This window comes from Girardinichthys multiradiatus, chromosome 14 (genome assembly GCF_021462225.1).
Source record: "Girardinichthys multiradiatus isolate DD_20200921_A chromosome 14, DD_fGirMul_XY1, whole genome shotgun sequence".
Classification (NCBI taxonomy): domain Eukaryota; kingdom Metazoa; phylum Chordata; class Actinopteri; order Cyprinodontiformes; family Goodeidae; genus Girardinichthys; species Girardinichthys multiradiatus.
This window is the reverse complement of record NC_061807.1, coordinates 6,860,030-6,877,349: the sequence shown is the minus strand read 5'-3', so window position 1 is coordinate 6,877,349 and position 17,320 is coordinate 6,860,030. Positions and strand designations below refer to the sequence as shown.

The following is a 17,320-nucleotide window of genomic DNA, read 5'->3' as shown; positions in this document are numbered from 1 at the left end:
CATCTAAACCTTCAACTTGTATGTTAGACCCAATCCCAACCAAATTATTTAAGGAAGTGTTCCCTCTGATTACCAGACCCATTTTAGGTATGATTAACCTATCCTTAGTAAATGGATCAGAACCACAGGCTTTTAAGTTAGCTGTAATTAAACCTTTACTTAAGAAACCTTCGCTTGATCGAGATGATTTAATAAATTACAGACCTATATCCAATCTTCCATTCTTATCTAAAATTCTTGAGAAAATAGTTGCTAATCAAATGTGTGAACATTTATACAGCAATGACCTGTTTGAAGAGTTTCAGTCAGGTTTCAGAGCTCATCATAGCACTGAAACAGCTCTGCTGAAAGTCACTAATGATATTCTTATGGCCTCAGATAATGGACTTGTGTCTGTTCTGGTTCTGTTAGATCTCAGTGCTGCATTTGATCCAGTCGACCATAATATTCTCTTAGAAAGGCTGGAATATGTTGTAGAGATCAGGGGAACAGCGCTAGGCTGGTTTAAATCTTATCTGTCTGACAGATTACAGTTTGTTCATGTAAATGATAAATCATCTTTAAACTCCAGGGTTAATTGTGGAGTACCACAGGGTTCAGTACTTGGGCCAATTCTCTTTACTATGTATATGCTTCCAATAGGTCAAATTATCAGGCAGCATAGGATAAATTTTCACTGTTACGCTGATGATACTCAGCTTTACTTATCCATAAATCCTGATGAACCCAACCAGTTAGATAGACTACAAGCATGTCTTGAAGATATAAAAACTTGGATGACTTTAAATTTTCTGCTTCTAAATTCAGACAAGACAGACGTTATCGTCTTTGGACCAGAGTCTTTAAAAAAGAAACTGCTTAGTCAATTACTTAACCTGGATGGCATTAAATTGACCTCTGATAATAAAGTAAAAAAACCTTGGTGTTATTTTTGACCAGGACATGTCATTTAAATCCCATATTAAACAGGTTTCTAGGATTTCCTTCTTTCAGTGGCTTAGTTTATCCTGAGCTATCTTACTTATTTTTTACCTCCGTCTTCTTCCCTCCCTGTTGGTTGGAGTAAGGGGGAGTCAGGTTTAGCCTAAACCGGCTCAGTTATGGTTGAGGTGCAAACACACCCTCCATTTCTGCTACCTGTATGACCCCTTCTCTTTTCCAATGGTTATAATCAGTCTGACAGAGAGAGGTATCCCAATCCTTGTGGTTTTTAGTATAACAATGACCACCAGTGGGACCCTTTGTGAGGTTCCTTGAGACAACATTGTTGTAAATAAGCGTCGTTTAACTAAATAATCTGAACTGAAACTATCTGTGTAGTTATGCTGCTATAGGCTTAGGCTGCTGGAGGACATAACGACCACTTTCACCCTCTTCGCTACATTCTCACACTACTCTCCAATTTTGCATTATTTGCTGTTATTTCAGCTTTTAACTTTATGTTCTCTCTTTTCTCTTCCTAGAAGCTACACCTGGCCTGACTGTGTCTACCTGTGACACCTTTCTGGAGAGGGGCATCGTCCAAGCTTCTGCTGGCAACAACTTAATGCTCACCTTCTATAGATGATCCACATGGCCCTGTCTTTCAGTGTTTAACCCTTTCTCTCTCCTAGACATGGCTACTGACTGAGCTTCTACTGTAACTAACTCTATGTTCTCTCTTTCAGACTCTAACCTTCAAAACTGGCTCAGAGTTTATCTGTTCTTTCTTTCTAGATGAAACGACTAAAGGAGCTACATCCATTAACATTTACTTTTCCTTCCCATAGAAAGTACTCCTGGATCAGTGCTTCTTTGTTCTCTTTGTGTCTCTGCTCTGTTCTCTCAAACCTCCAGTCGGTCGTGGCAGATGGCCGCTCACACTGAGCCTGGTTCTGGTTCTGCTGGAGGTTTCTTCCTGTTAAAAGGGAGTTTTTCCTCTCCACTGTCGCTACATGCATGCTCAGTATGAGGGATTGCTGCCAAGTCAACACCAGTGACTGTCCACTGTCTCTACATGCTCATCCAGGAGGAGTGAATGCTGCAAGTCACTGACTGGATGCAATCTGCTGGGTTTCCTTAGATAGAAAAACTTTTTATCCAATTTGAATAAATAACTGAATCTGACTGAACTGTTCAATGGTTACAATTAACTGGAATGTATGAACCTGACTGTTGTGAAGAACCTTGAGACGACATGTGTTGTGAATTGGTGCTATAGAAATAAAACTGAATTGAATTGAATTGAATTACGATGGTGGGTTTCTTGGGTGACTTCGATGGACCTCACATTTCTCCAGTGACTTGATGAAGATCCTTGTGAAGATCGGAGCGAGTTGATTTGCACAGGCTTTCAGGCATGATGGGGAGACGTTATCAGGTCCTCCAGCTTTCTTTGTTTTCATGCGCTGAAAGAGCTTGTTTACCTGTCTGACTTTTAACACTGATTGAGTTGTTACCTTTATGTCCTTTAGGTTTTATATTATGATTCGCTGGCATTTATCTCTTCCTGTCTGTAATCTTAGGAACATGAAGAGCATCATCAGACAGATGGAGACCTCACCGCACCATCTACTGGAACGATTCATGGTCAGACTGGAAAAAAGCCATACAGTTGTAACCAGTGTGGAGCAACTTTCAAAACCAAACCTTATTTACGACGACATCAACGGATCCACACTGGAGAGAGACTACACAGATGTGACCAGTGTGGAGCAACTTTCAAAACCAAACCTTATTTACAGAGACATCAAGCGATCCACAGTCAAGAGAGACCCTACAGCTGTGACCAGTGTGGAGCAACTTTTAAAACTAAATATTATTTAAAGATACATAAACGGATCCATACTCGAGAGACACCATACAGCTGTGATCATTGTGGAGCAACATTTCAAACTAAATCTTATTTAAAAGTACACATCCGGATTCACACTGGAGAGAGACCATATAGCTGTGACCAGTGTGGGGCAACTTTTAAAAGTAAACCTGATTTACAGAGACATCAGTGGATCCATACTGAAGGAAAACCATACAGTTGTGATGAGTGTGGAGCAACTTTCCAAACCAAGACCTATCTAAGGATGCATAAGCTGATCCACACTGGAGAAAGACCATACAGCTGTGACCAGTGTGGAGCAACTTTTAAAACTAAATCTTATTTACAGATACATCAACGGTTCCACACTGGAGCTAGACCATACAGCTGTGACCAATGTGGAGAATCTTTTCACACTAAATCACATTTAAATATACACAAACAGGTCCACACTGGAGAGAGACCATACATCTGTGACCAGTGTGGAGCAACGCTTAAAACTAAATTTAATTTAAAAATACATCAGCGGATTCACACTGGAGAGAGACCATACAGTTGTGACCAGTGTGAAGCAGCTTTTAAAGCAAAACCTGATTTAAAGAGACACCAACGGATCCACACAGGAGAGAGACCATACAGTTGTGACCAGTGTGGAGCAGCTTTTCAGACTACATCTGGTTTAAAGATACACAATCGGATCCACACTGGAGTTAGACCATACAGCTGTGACCGCTGTGGAGCAACACTTAAAACCAAATTTAATTTAAAGATGCATATACGGATCCACACTGGAGAGAGACCATACAGCTGTGAGCTGTGTGGAGCAACTTGTAAAACTAAACCTGACCTAAAGAAACATCAACGAATTCACACTGGAGAGAGACCATGCAGCTGTGACCAATGTGGAGCAACTTTTCAAACTAAATCCCATTTAAGTAGACATCAACGGATTCACACTTGAGAGATCATACAGCTGTGACCAGTGTGGGCAAACCCCTGGTAAAGGCCATCACACAATGGAAAACAGCCCTACTGGTGTAAGTTGTATGGAAAACAGGGACTATGGTGATTAAATACGTGCAAATTAAATCTGTTTAATCTTAAACAATGTTGATGAGTACAACGGACACATATAAGCCATTACTTTAACTGCCACACTTTTTAACTTTTGTAATACAACCTAATCATAAAAGGTTTCATGTGGGGCATAGAATCCATTATAACCATATGCTGAGAAGAGGCTTCAGCAGGAAGATGTGGAAAATGGTCAAGTATTCACATATAAGGTTGTGTTCATGTTATTTGTCTTATTTACCTCGCAACAATCTTTACGTTCATTGATATTGTTTAGTAAAGAATGATGAAGAAAAATAAGCTGGTTTAATGCTTTGAAGGTAATGGAGAAACGTTGAGCATGATTAAAATCAGTAGTGGTTGGACAGGAGGATGATTATTGATCATTGTTAAAGTAATAATCATAATTATAATCAACCATGATGTTGGGACCCCAGCCATGAGTTACAACACTAAAGGCCAGTAGGAACGTTTCTGGAACTTTCAAAATAAATCGCAATAACCGAGTTCCAGCACAGCCAGGAACAGGGAATAACGGCGGACTTTCCGTGACGTCACTGAAGCAAAGTGTGTTCCAGAGAGTTCCCAGCAGAGACCCTGTCTCTACAACGCCGAGTGGAGCATTTGTTCCCGGTCTGAAGGAAGGACAACAGGACCGCATCACCGTGGTTACAGCTGTAACGTGACCCCTCCCCCCAACACACACACAGCTACAGAGGTTAGGTTAACCCTTTGTTCACTGTGGAAGCTTTCCTCAACGCCCTGGATAACTTTTCCTCAGCATGGTTCACGTAAGAGGTTGTGTTGGGCAGAGAGAAGTAATTTAGAATGAAATAATCTAAACAACTTTTGGTTTTATGACGTTTTGTTTGTGTTGAAAACTCAGCTATCTTAGTGCTAGCAGATTATCTGCTCAGCACATGTGCTCAGTTTATGTGTTTGTGTTTTTAAAGTTAAGACAAACTTTATTAAAGGGTGATTTTAAACAGAACATTGATCATAACGCACCGTCCGCGCTTATGCATTTTAACCCTTTTATTAACCTGGTATTTTAAAGGCATGTGTTGATTCTGGTGCTAAGCTATTAGCTTCTTTGTTAGCTTAACTGCTAACTGGTAAGAACACGTGCTGCCTGCTAAAGATCATTTACTCAAAAAGGTTGTTAGTTTTCAATCTAGTAAAATAATAGTTCCCTAAATATTATTTTACTAAACTTGACAACTAAGTAAACACCATAACATTTATTCAAAAGGTTTGGTTCTTAATCAAAATATTTCCTTAAATACTTTATTATTCCCTTAATAATATTTCTCCAAATATTATTTCAATAAATAAAGGCAGCTAATTAGACACCATTGAGAATTAGTCATCCAGGAGGTTGGTTTTATTCAGCAGATCATTATTTAAAACATTATTTTATTAAAATAATATTTAATCTGATCTTACATTGTGAATGGTTGTCTAAACGTTTGCTGATTATTTTCTAAGTTAGTTCCAAGACTAACTTAACTTCATTTCCAGATTCTTCAAGATAATCCTTGGTTCTCAAACATAAACATTGCATGGTAATGTTGCATCACTCTTTTTGGTCATGATTATCAATCATCTTTAATCAACTTGTTTATATTGTACATAGTCCATTAGTCTTCATTATTCTCTAATTCTGCTTGGTAGTTTAGTTGGATTGTTTTAGCAAAGTAAAGAGTTTGTTGATTGAAATATGTTTGACTTTGAGTTGATTTATTTTTGTTAATAAATTCTTGTATTTTAAGAAATTGTGTGAATTCATTCCATATATGTGCAGAGTTTATGCTGTTCAATAATGTCAGAGCTCGTCTCACATCTTTCTATTTTGTCCTAATACCATCACCTTACTAGGCTGGTATTCACAGGACAACCCTTAACAGACCCAAATGTTATTTGATAAAATATTAAAATATTAATATTAAATTCAATTCAGTTTATTTATATAGCGCCAATTCACAACACATGTCATCTCAAGGTTCTTCACAACAGTCAGGTTCATACATTCCAATTAATCGTAACCATTGAACAGTTCAGTCAGATTCAGTTATTTATTCAAATTGGATAAAAAGTTTTTCTATCTAAGGAAACCCAGCAGATTGCATCCAGTCAGTGACTTGCAGCATTCACTCCTCCTGGATGAGCATGTAGAGACAGTGGACAGTCACTGGCGTTGACTTTGCAGCAATCCCTCATACTGAGCATGCATGTAGCAACAGTGGAGAGGAAAAACTCCCTTTTAACAGGAAGAAACCTCCAGCAGAACCAGAACCAGGCTCAGTGTGAGCGGCCATCTGCCACGACCGACTGGAGGTTTGAGAGAACAGAGCAGAGACACAAAGAGAACAAAGAAGCACTGATCCAGGAGTACTTTCTATGGGAAGGAAAAGTAAATGTTAATGGATGTAGCTCCTTTAGTCGTTTCACCTAGAAAGAAAGAACAGATAAACTCTGAGCCAGTTTTCAAGGTTAGAGTCTGAAAGAGAGCACATAGAGTTAGTTACAGTAGAAGCTCAGTCAGTAGCCATGTCTAGGAGAGAGAAAGGGTTAAACACTAAAAGACAGGGCCATGTGGATCATCTATAGAAGGTGAGCATTAAGTTGTTGCCAGCAGAAGCTCGGACGATTCCCCTCTCCAGAAAGGTGTCACAGGTAGACACAGAGTCAGGCCAGGTATAGCTTCTAGGAAGAGAAAAGAGAGAACAAAGTTAAAAACTGAAATAACAGCAAATAATGCTAAATTGGAGAGTAGTGTGAGAATGTAGCGAAGAGGGTGAAAGTGGTCATTATGTCCTCCAGCAGTCTAAGCCTATAGCAGCACAACTACACAGATAGTTTCAGTTCAGATTATTTAGTTATTTAGTAAATAATATATTCATAATTGATTTCAGAAATGATTATGGTAACTAATGTGATGATTTGGTTTTAAATGCTTAAAATGTAAATGTATTAGTTAAGGGAAAGAATGTGCAAAGCTGCAGGCTAGTAAATAAGGAAGTGAGTCTAAGCAATAGAGCCCAGGTCTGACTGTGAAGAGCAGAAGTTTTCCAGTCTGAAAAGCAGAACAGCAGAGATGTGAATGTGACCGTTGGCACAGTGAGTGATAGAGAAGTACTTGGAAGTCCAGTAAATTATTATGTTTAAAAGGTAAATGTTGAAAAGCAGCCAAGACTCCAGCAAACAGTCACATGTAAAAAAAAAAAAAAAAAAGCATGACATTTCAAAGGACGTGTAAGAATAATGTGATGACTTATGATCGGTTGTTACCCCTCAGGAGCTTCGGGTCAACATTCAGAGATTGTTCCAGAACAACAGCTGATTTCTAGGAGCTGGTAGAGCCTCAAATACAACAGAAGATTCTGCATCAAAAGGGATTCAATCCTTAAGTTCAAGAGTTGAGGCTTCTGAAATTGGAAAACTCTAAGAATTATTGATCACACTGTGATAACTGAGGTACTTGGTTGATGGACTGCTGGAAATCTGATTAAGGTTATCACGTTTTGGACTTCCAGTGAATTATGTGAATTTGGCTTTACCTTATTCTAAAATAACAAAATTACCTCTTTATTTTAAAACTGTACAGACATTATACTCTCTTCTGTGTTTGTGATGTTTCATTTTGTCATCTGACTACTTGATTACTATTTATTTTATTGGATTTATTATTTGCGAACCCTGGATTGCAGCATGTTTTTCTTCCAAGGATCAAATGAGTTACGGATGAGACTGCCAGGCTCCTAACTAATTTTTAAGCTAATTTGGTCTTATTCCAAATTCCTCAAGATAACCCCTGGTTCTTAAACATAAATACCAACACTGAACAGTGATATCATTGCAGAATTTCATTGCTTATTGGTTTCAGATGGTTTTATTAGTTTTCCTTATTCTCTGTTTTGCTTAGTAGTTTTAGTTGAGTGTTATTAGCTTAGTTAAAGAGTTGACTGGAATATTTTAACCTGGAGTTGGATTATTCTGTGAATAACGTCTCATATTTTGGAGAGAAGTTGTGTGTTTATGAGTGCAGGGCTAGCTGTTAAAGAACCCCAGAGCTAGAATCCTCTTTTCACCTATTGTTATATAATACGGCCGTAATGGGCTGATATTCACAGAACAATCCCTGAAAGACACTAAAATTAAATATTTAGACATTGTCAATCATTAAGTATTATTATTATTAGTTGCTAATACACTTACAGCGGCATGCCAGGATGGTATAAACCCCTGTCTCTGTACCAATGAAAAGATAGTTTACATGTTATCTACTTTTTCCTCATATGCTGAATTAAATCGTATACTGTGGCTGTTAAGCTGTGTTACAAAGAGCAATCAAAGTTATTCTAGAAGCTGTGGACATTCAGTCATTGACTTTTTTGTTATTTCAGTTTTTTAATAACAGTAAAATGTCTTGGCGCTTATGTTAGAAAAGTTTCAGGAGGTTTTGAAAGTTCTCTTAAGCCAAAGCTTCTAAAAACAGCCCTGGGGCTTAGTTCCAAAACACAAAAATGAATCTAGCCTAAGATTACACATGCAAATTGTCATAAGAGAGGAGGCTGCTATTAATGAACAAGGAGGAAGCTAGATGTCTGCTGGGCTACTCAGTCGGGCTCATCCACCAGATGAAGGTGGGTGTGGTGATCGGATGGAGGCAGTGAGACTCACATACTGAAATAGTCCAAACACAGATCCTCTTGTACAACTGCTGTAATGTTACACTTGGCGATGACTTGAGTTAGTTATTAAGTATGATATAAATTGTATGGTGTTTAGCTCATAGACAACAGTTGGTTTTGCTACATGCACTAATGTAATACTATCAATAAAGATTTGTTTGGCGGTAGAAATGTCCTTTAAACATTGTTACTGCGATGTCTAATAAAGATTTACTTTAATGAAGTCTTAACTCTAAGATAGAAATGTGAAAGGTTATTTAAAAATTATCAGACAGGACAAAAATGTTTTGTTCACAATATGCAATGTCAGCTCAAGATCAAGTATACAATGTCAAGAGTTGGTATGTCAGAACATTTTCTGTAAACTGCCCTGACTTTAAGGCCCTGTTCACACTGCAGGCAAATGTGGCCCAAATCTGATTTGTTGGGGTCAAGTGACCAGTTCAGACTTTTTAGAAGAAGTGTGAACGCTCATATCTTGCCCATATCTGACATTTTCAGGTCACATTTGAGCCATATTCATATGTGGTCCTGAATCCGACTCGTATCTGATCGTTTGGAATGTGACTCCAGTGGGAACGACCAAGGTGGATTAGATGTGACTTTGTTGTCACTTTCCATCGCATTCGTCACAACTTTGCGCCGCCCAGCAGGAGATGGTAGGAGTTAGCAAAACAGACGGGAGGCTAGAATAAAACTGCAAAACGGAGAGACAGCGAGAGGTTAGACCTCGTTAATAAACAGAGATAAATCTTCATTCAAGCCTAATTGAAAGGCTCATAGTTGTTATTGTAAAATTCATATACAACCCTTCAAACAGAGGACTTTAAAATGCTATTGAGGTTGCTGAGCTTGTGATGATCTGCCCCTGCTGGATTGCATCAAGTCTTCTGCCTGTTGAGAGGAGAGGCCCTGACATATATGATTAAAAGTTGCCCTCGACATGATACATTTCTGAATAAACTTGGTCTCTGTAAAGTTAACATCCCTGCCCCACCATTGCTGGCTGTGTCTCCGCATCCAGACAGTTTGTTGTGCTGAATTGGCAGTCAGATCTCCCTAAAACTGGGTTTCACTCTTCTTTTATTCACCTGTTTCCCACCCAGCACCCGCTGACAATAAATAGCTTCTGTTGTTCTCTTAAACCATAACATCTATTTCTCCACACAAAAAAATCGGATTCCTGAAAAAATCGGATTTGAGCATGAAGACCAGTAATGTGAACGTAGCCTAAGATAAAAGAGCAGGAGTGTCAAACTCCAGTCCTTGAGTGCCAGTGTCCTACAACCTTTAGATGTTCCTCTGCTTCAACACATCTAAATCTAATAATTAGGTCATTAACAGGATTTTAATAATAATCCTGGCCTCTCTAGGCAATGGAAACGATTGTATGGAATTCCCTGGGATTCCTATTAACCGGGTGAAAGGATTTCTGGGGATTTAGGAGAAAAGGAGCTATTTAGGTTTTCACTTTTAGCACTTAACTATGTTAAAATCCCCTATTATAGCAACTGACGCCAGCACTAAATCAGATCAGTTTGTGAATTGATCTGAAATTCAGAGTAAACATAAAAAAGTGATGCAAACTACAGGTAGTTACAGGTCATCCATGATTATTAACCCCCACCCACCAAACAACAAATACATCTGAATGTGAATGGATTTGTCCTCAGGTTACATCTTCCTGCACCAATGTAATGAAATTTAATAAAAACATGTGACAACTTTTAGACTAATTAAGGAAATCATGAATCTACAGGGCAATTATTTGGTGGTCTTCAGCTTTCCGAAAATTGTTTTTAACTGTTGATGCCATAAAGAGAGAGAAAAACTGAAACTCAATAAGTATCAGTAAGAATTAACATAGAGCCTCAATATCTAAGATTTTAAAACAAAAACCATAAAGCTGGCATTATAATACATGCTACTTATTACTTAAAAGATTTCTAAAGAAGCATGGTAGATTAAAAAAAATCCCTGCCAATTTGCTTTTAGTTTAGGTTTCTGTTTCCTCAGGAGTAAAACCAACAAATTGAGCAACATTTATGCTAATATTTAGACAAAATGATGTACTCAAGAAGCAAGGTTGTAAAAGGTCAGTTTATTAAACTTGTCAAGAACAGCAGCTTACAGTTAAAAACAAAAATCATATTTTACTGCAACATACTGCTTTAAGCCATTGTGTCCCAAACCAGTAGACCTCCATCAGTCACAACAATATGGTTTCCCTCCAGTGTGTTTGCGCTGATGGTGCTGTAAATCCTTTGGATATCTAAAAGTATTCCCACAGTGCTCACACCAGTAGGGTCTCTCTCCAGTATGAATGCGATAATGAGATTTTAAATAATCTAAACATTTGAATGTTTTCATGCATTTGCCACATCTGTATTTTCCTACAGCTGTGTGAATGTTTCTATGTCTCGCTAAATTACTTGAATATCTAAAAGCTCTCCCACATTGGCCACATACAAAAGGCCTTTCTCCAGTGTGAACCCTCTGGTGTGACTGTAATTGGTCCCTGCGTGCAAAACCTTTCCCACATTGATCACAGCTATATGGTTTCTCACCAGAATGAATAAGCAGATGAGTCTCCAGTCCTCTTTTTCGTGCAAATTCTTTTCCACAATGATAACAACTATATGGTTTTTGGTTAGAATGCACAATCTGGTGAGATTTCAGCCGACTGAGGAGTGCAAACTTTTTTCCACATTGATCACAGCCAAAGGATTTCTTATTGGAGTTGACATGTAGATGAGTTTTTAGCTGATTGTTGGATGCAAACGCTTCTCCACTGTGATCCAGACTTGGTTTCTCTCCAGTATGCTTGTGTAGATGGCGTTTTAATTTCTGTTTGTATGCAAAGTCTTTCCCACATACATCACATTTATATGGTTTTTGTCCAGTATGCAGGCGGTGGTGGATTTTTAAGCTTTCCATATGTGCATAATTTTTTCCACATAGTTCACAACCATATGGTTTTTCTCCAGTATGAACTCGCTGATGCAATTTTAGTTTATCCATCCGTGTAAAACCTTTTCCACACTGATCACAGCTGAATGGTTTTTCTCCAGTATGAATTCGCTGGTGGCATTTAAGAGTGAATGTTTTTCCGAAGCGTTTTCCACACTGGTCGCAGCTGTACGGTTTGTCTTCTCTGTCTGCTTTCTGATCAAATTTTGATTCCGTTTCAGCAAAGATAATTTTACATGAATCATTCTTGGGCTTCTTGATTCCAGTTCTTCTTTTCTGGATCTAATTAAATGTAAAATGAAAGACATGTTAGACATCGTGGTGGAATATACAACTGCAGTAAAGTAGTGTGAGAAAAGGTTTAAATGGAGAGGGAGGACATGGTTTGGCTGCTGGTGTTTCTGTAAGGCTCAGAACATAACTAGTGCAACACTCCATGACTATTCCTTCTTACAGACCAAACGTGCCTTATTAGGAAATTGATGACAGATCATCTTTAAATGGGTCACATGGATTGGGTTGAAAAACCAAAAGTCAATCTTGAGGCCCTTAATAACACAAATACTCAAAACTTATGTGAAAAGCACAGAGAGAAACAAGATGCCTGAATTCTGTGTTCCCGTTTTGGGGAACCATAAAGACATTTCTTGGAGCCACAGGATAATATCATTAAAATGTTAAAGTGATATAATTTAAGGAAGTCTAAACACAAACCTTTGCATTCTTTGGGTTCCCGTTAGTGGGGTTCCCAGTAGGATGGTTTGGGTCGCTCCTCCGGCCTTCCATATTCTGATTTTTCTTCATATTTCTGGTCCAAGCGTAGTTCTGATTGATGAAGCTCCAGCAGCTCTTCTCTCAGACTGTTGGTTCTGGCTTCTGAGTGATTTGATGAGATCCAGCTGAGACCCACAGCCCCACCCACAAGGAGCCACGCCCACACTTTGAAACCAGCTTGAACCAGTTTTCACTGAAACCTTCTTCCAGGAGTTTGATAATCCTTTTCCATTAAAGCCATTCCAGTGCAGGCCACTAACAATTAACTAGAGGGTATTTCAGGTCTTTGCTGAAATTATTCTCATTTTTAAAGACATGGATGTCAGATATTGTCCAACTGCTGGAGATGCTGATTAATAATATATTTAAAAAGACCCACAGAAAGCTTATCAAGATGCTAATTAAAGCTACTTTCAATGATTAAAAAAGTGTCTGGATGCTGGAAGGAATGACTAATTCTAGGAATTTTTTCACAACACATATGTTGGATTTTTCCTTCCTTATCCCAACTATTTATCAGTGCCTAAAGTTTTATAATTAAAGTTTAATAAGGATGTTTGCAGTCATGACGTCTTGGTAAACCTAGATTATTTTTCCCAGTAGAAACTGAACATCAATTTCTAATCATTTTCTTTTTAAAAATATTGTTTTACCATAAAAATTGGTTTCCATGGTGTTTGTGTGCTATCCCATTTAACTTGACATTTAGGTTTGCTCCTATTTACCTAAAAACAATGTTATAGAATAACCGAGGTACTGGTAAACCCAGACATCAGAGCTGTATTGAAATAACTGAAGTTTGGTTTAACAAATAGAAAGTTTCAGTGTATTATAGTTTATACATGATGTAGCTTAACCAAACTCTTCTTGTTTAAGTATTCATGTTAAATTAAATCATGTCTGCTGACCTTATTAGACATAAAAACACAGAGAATCAGGAGGAACTTTCAGGTTTTTCTGGTGGTTTCGGATCCTTCACATTTAGAAAACAACTCAAGTTTCCTTTAAATCATTGAGCCACTCATTCATCCTGTGGGTCATTAGGGTCATTGTTCTCTGTTTGCTAAATGACAAGCTAACAACATGTGGCCACATGTCTGGAGGTGCTAACAGCTCTAAAACCATGAGTGTGGAGATGTTGATTAGAACTGAAGAGAAACATGAAACTAATCATTTCAGTTCCTTCTGGGACAGAAGAGACCTTGATGGAGAAGATGAGTTTCAGCTGAATCATGATGGCCGTCGTCTCTAATCACATCATTCCAGAGTTACTGCAAACACAGACAACCTCCACCAGCCTAAACATGAGATAAGATCTTTAATGGTTGCTACTGGTAATAGAAGATCTGAACAGGTCATATTGGGATTGTTGTAAAAAGGCCTCATTGCCTCTAGAGTTTGGATCAGAAAGTTCTGCTGATGCTCCTCATTGGTGAATTTTGTGCAATTATGATTATTTAATTATAAATATTTATTTAAAAAATTATAAATAACAATCATACTTAATAATTTATTATTCTTAACCAGAATCATCCACAACCTTTAGATATTTGACATATAGTACTGTGCAGAAGTTTTAGGCAGGTGTGAAAAAAAGCTGTAAACAAAGAAAGTTTTCAGAAATGGAAATTTTAATCATTTCTTTTCATCAATAAACAGTGAATGAACAAAAGAGAAATCTAAATCAGGTCAATATTTGGTGTGACCACCCTTTGCCTTCAGAACAGCATCAGTTCTTCTAGGTAGACTTGAAGGAACTCGGCTGGTAGGTTGGTCCAAACATCTTGGAGAACTAACCACAGATCTTCTGTGGATGGAGGCTTCCTCACATCCTTCTGCCTCTTCATGTCATCCCAGAAACACTCCATGATGCTGAGATCACAGACCATCACTTCCAGTACGTCTTGTTCTTCTTTATGCTGAAGAATTTTAGCATTTTTTAAATTGATAAAAATAAACCTTCATCATTTATATTTCTGAAAGATTTCTTTGTTTGCAGCATTTATTCACACCAGCCTAAAACTTTTGCACAGTACTGTATACTATAAAATTTTGATTGTTGGGCTACTAGCACTTAATAATTATAACTAATAATTGGGCACTAGAGGGAGGCAAAATGTCGACGGTGGCAACAGTGGTGGGAGTTCGTCCTGTGACAGGTGGGTTGCTGGTTCAAACCCCTGTTCTGTTCATCTCAGTCATTATGTCCTTGAGCAAGACACTTCACCCTTACCTGCTGATGGTGGTCAGAAGGCCTGGTGGCTCCGATTGTTAAAATGTAAAATACAGATATTAAATCAATTTCAACTTTAGTAACAACCAACACACATTAAAGGGAGGCAAAGTTCACAGGTGAAAAGATTCAACTACAAATGTAGTTACCAATGAAGGACACTAGAGGGAGGAAAAGCATCTTGTAATCCCAACAATCAGGTCTGCAGAGAGAGACGCATCAGGGCTGACCTTCCCTTCATCCAGGACTTATACAGGTCAGGGGTCAGGGTCATCTCTGCAGACCCCACACATCCTGCACACAAACTGTTCAGACTTTGACCTTCAGGTGGCGCTACAGAGCGCTGTCTGCTAAAACCAGCCTCCACAGAGACAGTTTCTTCCTCCAGGATGTTTCTCTGATGAACTCTTGCACATATTTAATATTTCATTTAAAAATGAGTTTGTTGCTGTCAGCTAGCATTGTGTAGGGTCCTGTTTCAGAAAATAGGGGTAGTGAGAAGTCAGAGTCATTTCTGGGGTAAGTATGTTCATACCCTGGGTTTTCGATTTCAGAAAGCCAGGTAGTTAACCTTCTCCTGAGTCAAGGTACCCCTGTAACTTCCTCCATCAACCAACCCTACTCAGTAGTAGGGTTTACTGAACTAACCCAGGGTTTGGTCTACTTTCTAGCTGGGATCTTCTCTGGAGAAGCCTGGAGACGTTGGAGTGCAGCTACTCCCCTGAAATCTCCATCAGGAGAAGGTGATCAGACCGAGAGTAGATGTCTCATCATCTTCTGGATGAATATATGTTTGAGCGTTTCCGTTTATCGCCACAGTCAATAATTTATCTCAATAATATTCTCAGTTCTGGTTTTTATGAATAGGCGGCTTTTTGTAGAGCTGAAAATCCTTCAGAGGTGGTGTTGTCAGGGATGTTAATGTTGCAGTGAAGCTGCCCCTCATGTGGATCCCAGATGTTCAGATTGTCCTCCTCAGAAGAGGTTCGTGTCTCTGGCTGACATGCTGGATACTGCGGTTCAATCTCCGACAGAGATTATAACTTCATTCTGTTTCCTGTTATTATCAGACACAAATAGTTTAGGGTTAGTTACATTTTATTTGAAAACCACTGCAGATCTTTGTGACTTGGACATTTCTACGTCACAATCTGAAAACTGTTGCCCCCTGTTGTTCAGTTTAGTGGTGATCTCTAGTCATGGACCCACAAGACTAATAAAAGAAGAATATCAGAACCGCAGGTATCAGTGAAATCAGTCATTTTGAAACTCAAGCATCATCTATTCATATATTTCTGGGTTTCCAGGCTGCATACATGACAGTTACATTCACTGCTGCTTCACTAAATAAAGGAGATTATATTTGATTTGTTATATATTATATTGCACAGTTTGATGCTGCATCTCTAATTTAATGAATCAGAGTCACCTTGTTGATGACCACCCAGTATGTTCAACAATAAATGTCATTATCCTGGGTTTTATTCTCCTTTATTCTACAGCCTGATTGTTTTTCCCAACTGGTTCTTAAAGCTTTTAGTCTGGTAACTTCTTCTATGGTTTTAGAGATAAATGAACCTGGAGGCTTTCACTGCCTTTTGCTTTATTGATGACACACATCAATTTCTCCACAATAAATTATTTTCTATTCTATTTTGTCAGTCAGTCATTTTCTACCGCTTATTCCATAGTGGGTCGCGGAGGAGCTGGTGTCTATCTCCAGCAGTCTATGGGCGAGAGGCGGGGTTCACCCTGGACAGGTTGCCAGTCCATCACAGGGCAACACACAAACAACCATGCACACACTCATTCATACACCTAAGGGCAATTTAGAGAGACCAATTAACCATACAGGCATGTCTTTGGACTGTGGGAGGAAGCTGGAGTACCCGGTGAGAACCCACACATGCACAGGGAGAACATGCAAACTCCATGCAGAAAGACCCCAGGCTGGGAATCAAACCCAGGACCTTCTTGCTGCTAGGCAACAGTAACTATTTTGTATTAAATACAATTCATCAATACAAATGTAGTTGACATAGCAGCTAATTTTAGTCTGTGAAGACCAGATGTGATGCAGCCACATGACTAAATGTGGAAGCTAAGTGGCCTGGGTCTGTGCATTTAATGCTCACCTTCTACAGATGATCCACATGGCCCTGTCTTTCAGTGTTTAACCCTTTCTCTCTCCTAGACATGGCTACTGACTGAGCTTCTACTGTAACTAACTCTATGTTCTCTCTTTCAGACTCTAACCTTGAAAACAGGCTCAGAGTTTATCTGTTCTTTCTTTCTAGATGAAACGACTAAAGGAGCTACATCCATTAACATTTACTTTTCCTTCCCATAGAAAGTACTCCTGGATCAGTGCTTCTTTGTTCTCTTTGTGTCTCTGCTCTGTTCTCTCAAACCCCCAGTGGGTCGTGGCAGATGGCCGCTCACACTGAGCCTGGTTCTGGTTCTGCTGGAGGTTTCCTCCTGTTAAAAGGGAGTTTTTCCTCTCCACTGTCGCTACATGATCACGGGCGCTTTAAAGTACAAGGAACCTGGAGAATCAGTTCCTGCTCTGGACCTGACTGACTTTCATATTTCAGCTTGTGCTCTTCAGGGGACGTTCTGTAATAGATTTTTATTTCTCTCAACTGATGAAACTCATGAAACATGACCTCCAACAACAATGCAGATAGAAAGAAGGTCCTGGGTTCGATTCCCCTCCGGGGGTCTTTCTGCATGGAGTTTGCATGTTCTCCCTGTGCATGCGTAGGTTCTCACCGGGTACTC

General features: G+C 38.9%; 2 protein-coding genes across 4 annotated transcripts in view; one reads left to right on the top strand and one right to left on the bottom strand.

Moving 5' to 3' along the window:
* The window catches only part of LOC124880568 (zinc finger protein OZF-like), a 52,623-nt gene that overhangs the window by 16,009 nt on the left and 19,294 nt on the right, over positions 1-17,320 (top strand). Inside the window, exon 3 of one of the 3 annotated variants that reach the window (XM_047385813.1) lies at positions 2,505-4,762. The exons of the other annotated variants lie outside the window; for them this stretch is intronic. Coding sequence (XP_047241769.1) covers positions 2,505-3,755 — 1,251 coding nt within the window. The 3' untranslated portion in view covers positions 3,756-4,762. Of the gene's footprint in view, positions 1-2,504; positions 4,763-17,320 lie in introns of those variants that run through there. 3 annotated transcript variants of the gene reach the window in all.
* Positions 10,644-12,404, bottom strand: LOC124880578 (zinc finger protein 239-like). Its single transcript, XM_047385842.1, has 2 exons — positions 12,247-12,404; positions 10,644-11,814 (listed from the first exon to the last, which is right to left on the bottom strand). Exons 1-2 carry the CDS (start codon positions 12,334-12,336, stop codon positions 10,768-10,770), a joined length of 1,137 nt encoding a protein of 378 aa, XP_047241798.1. The 5' UTR covers positions 12,337-12,404; the 3' UTR covers positions 10,644-10,767.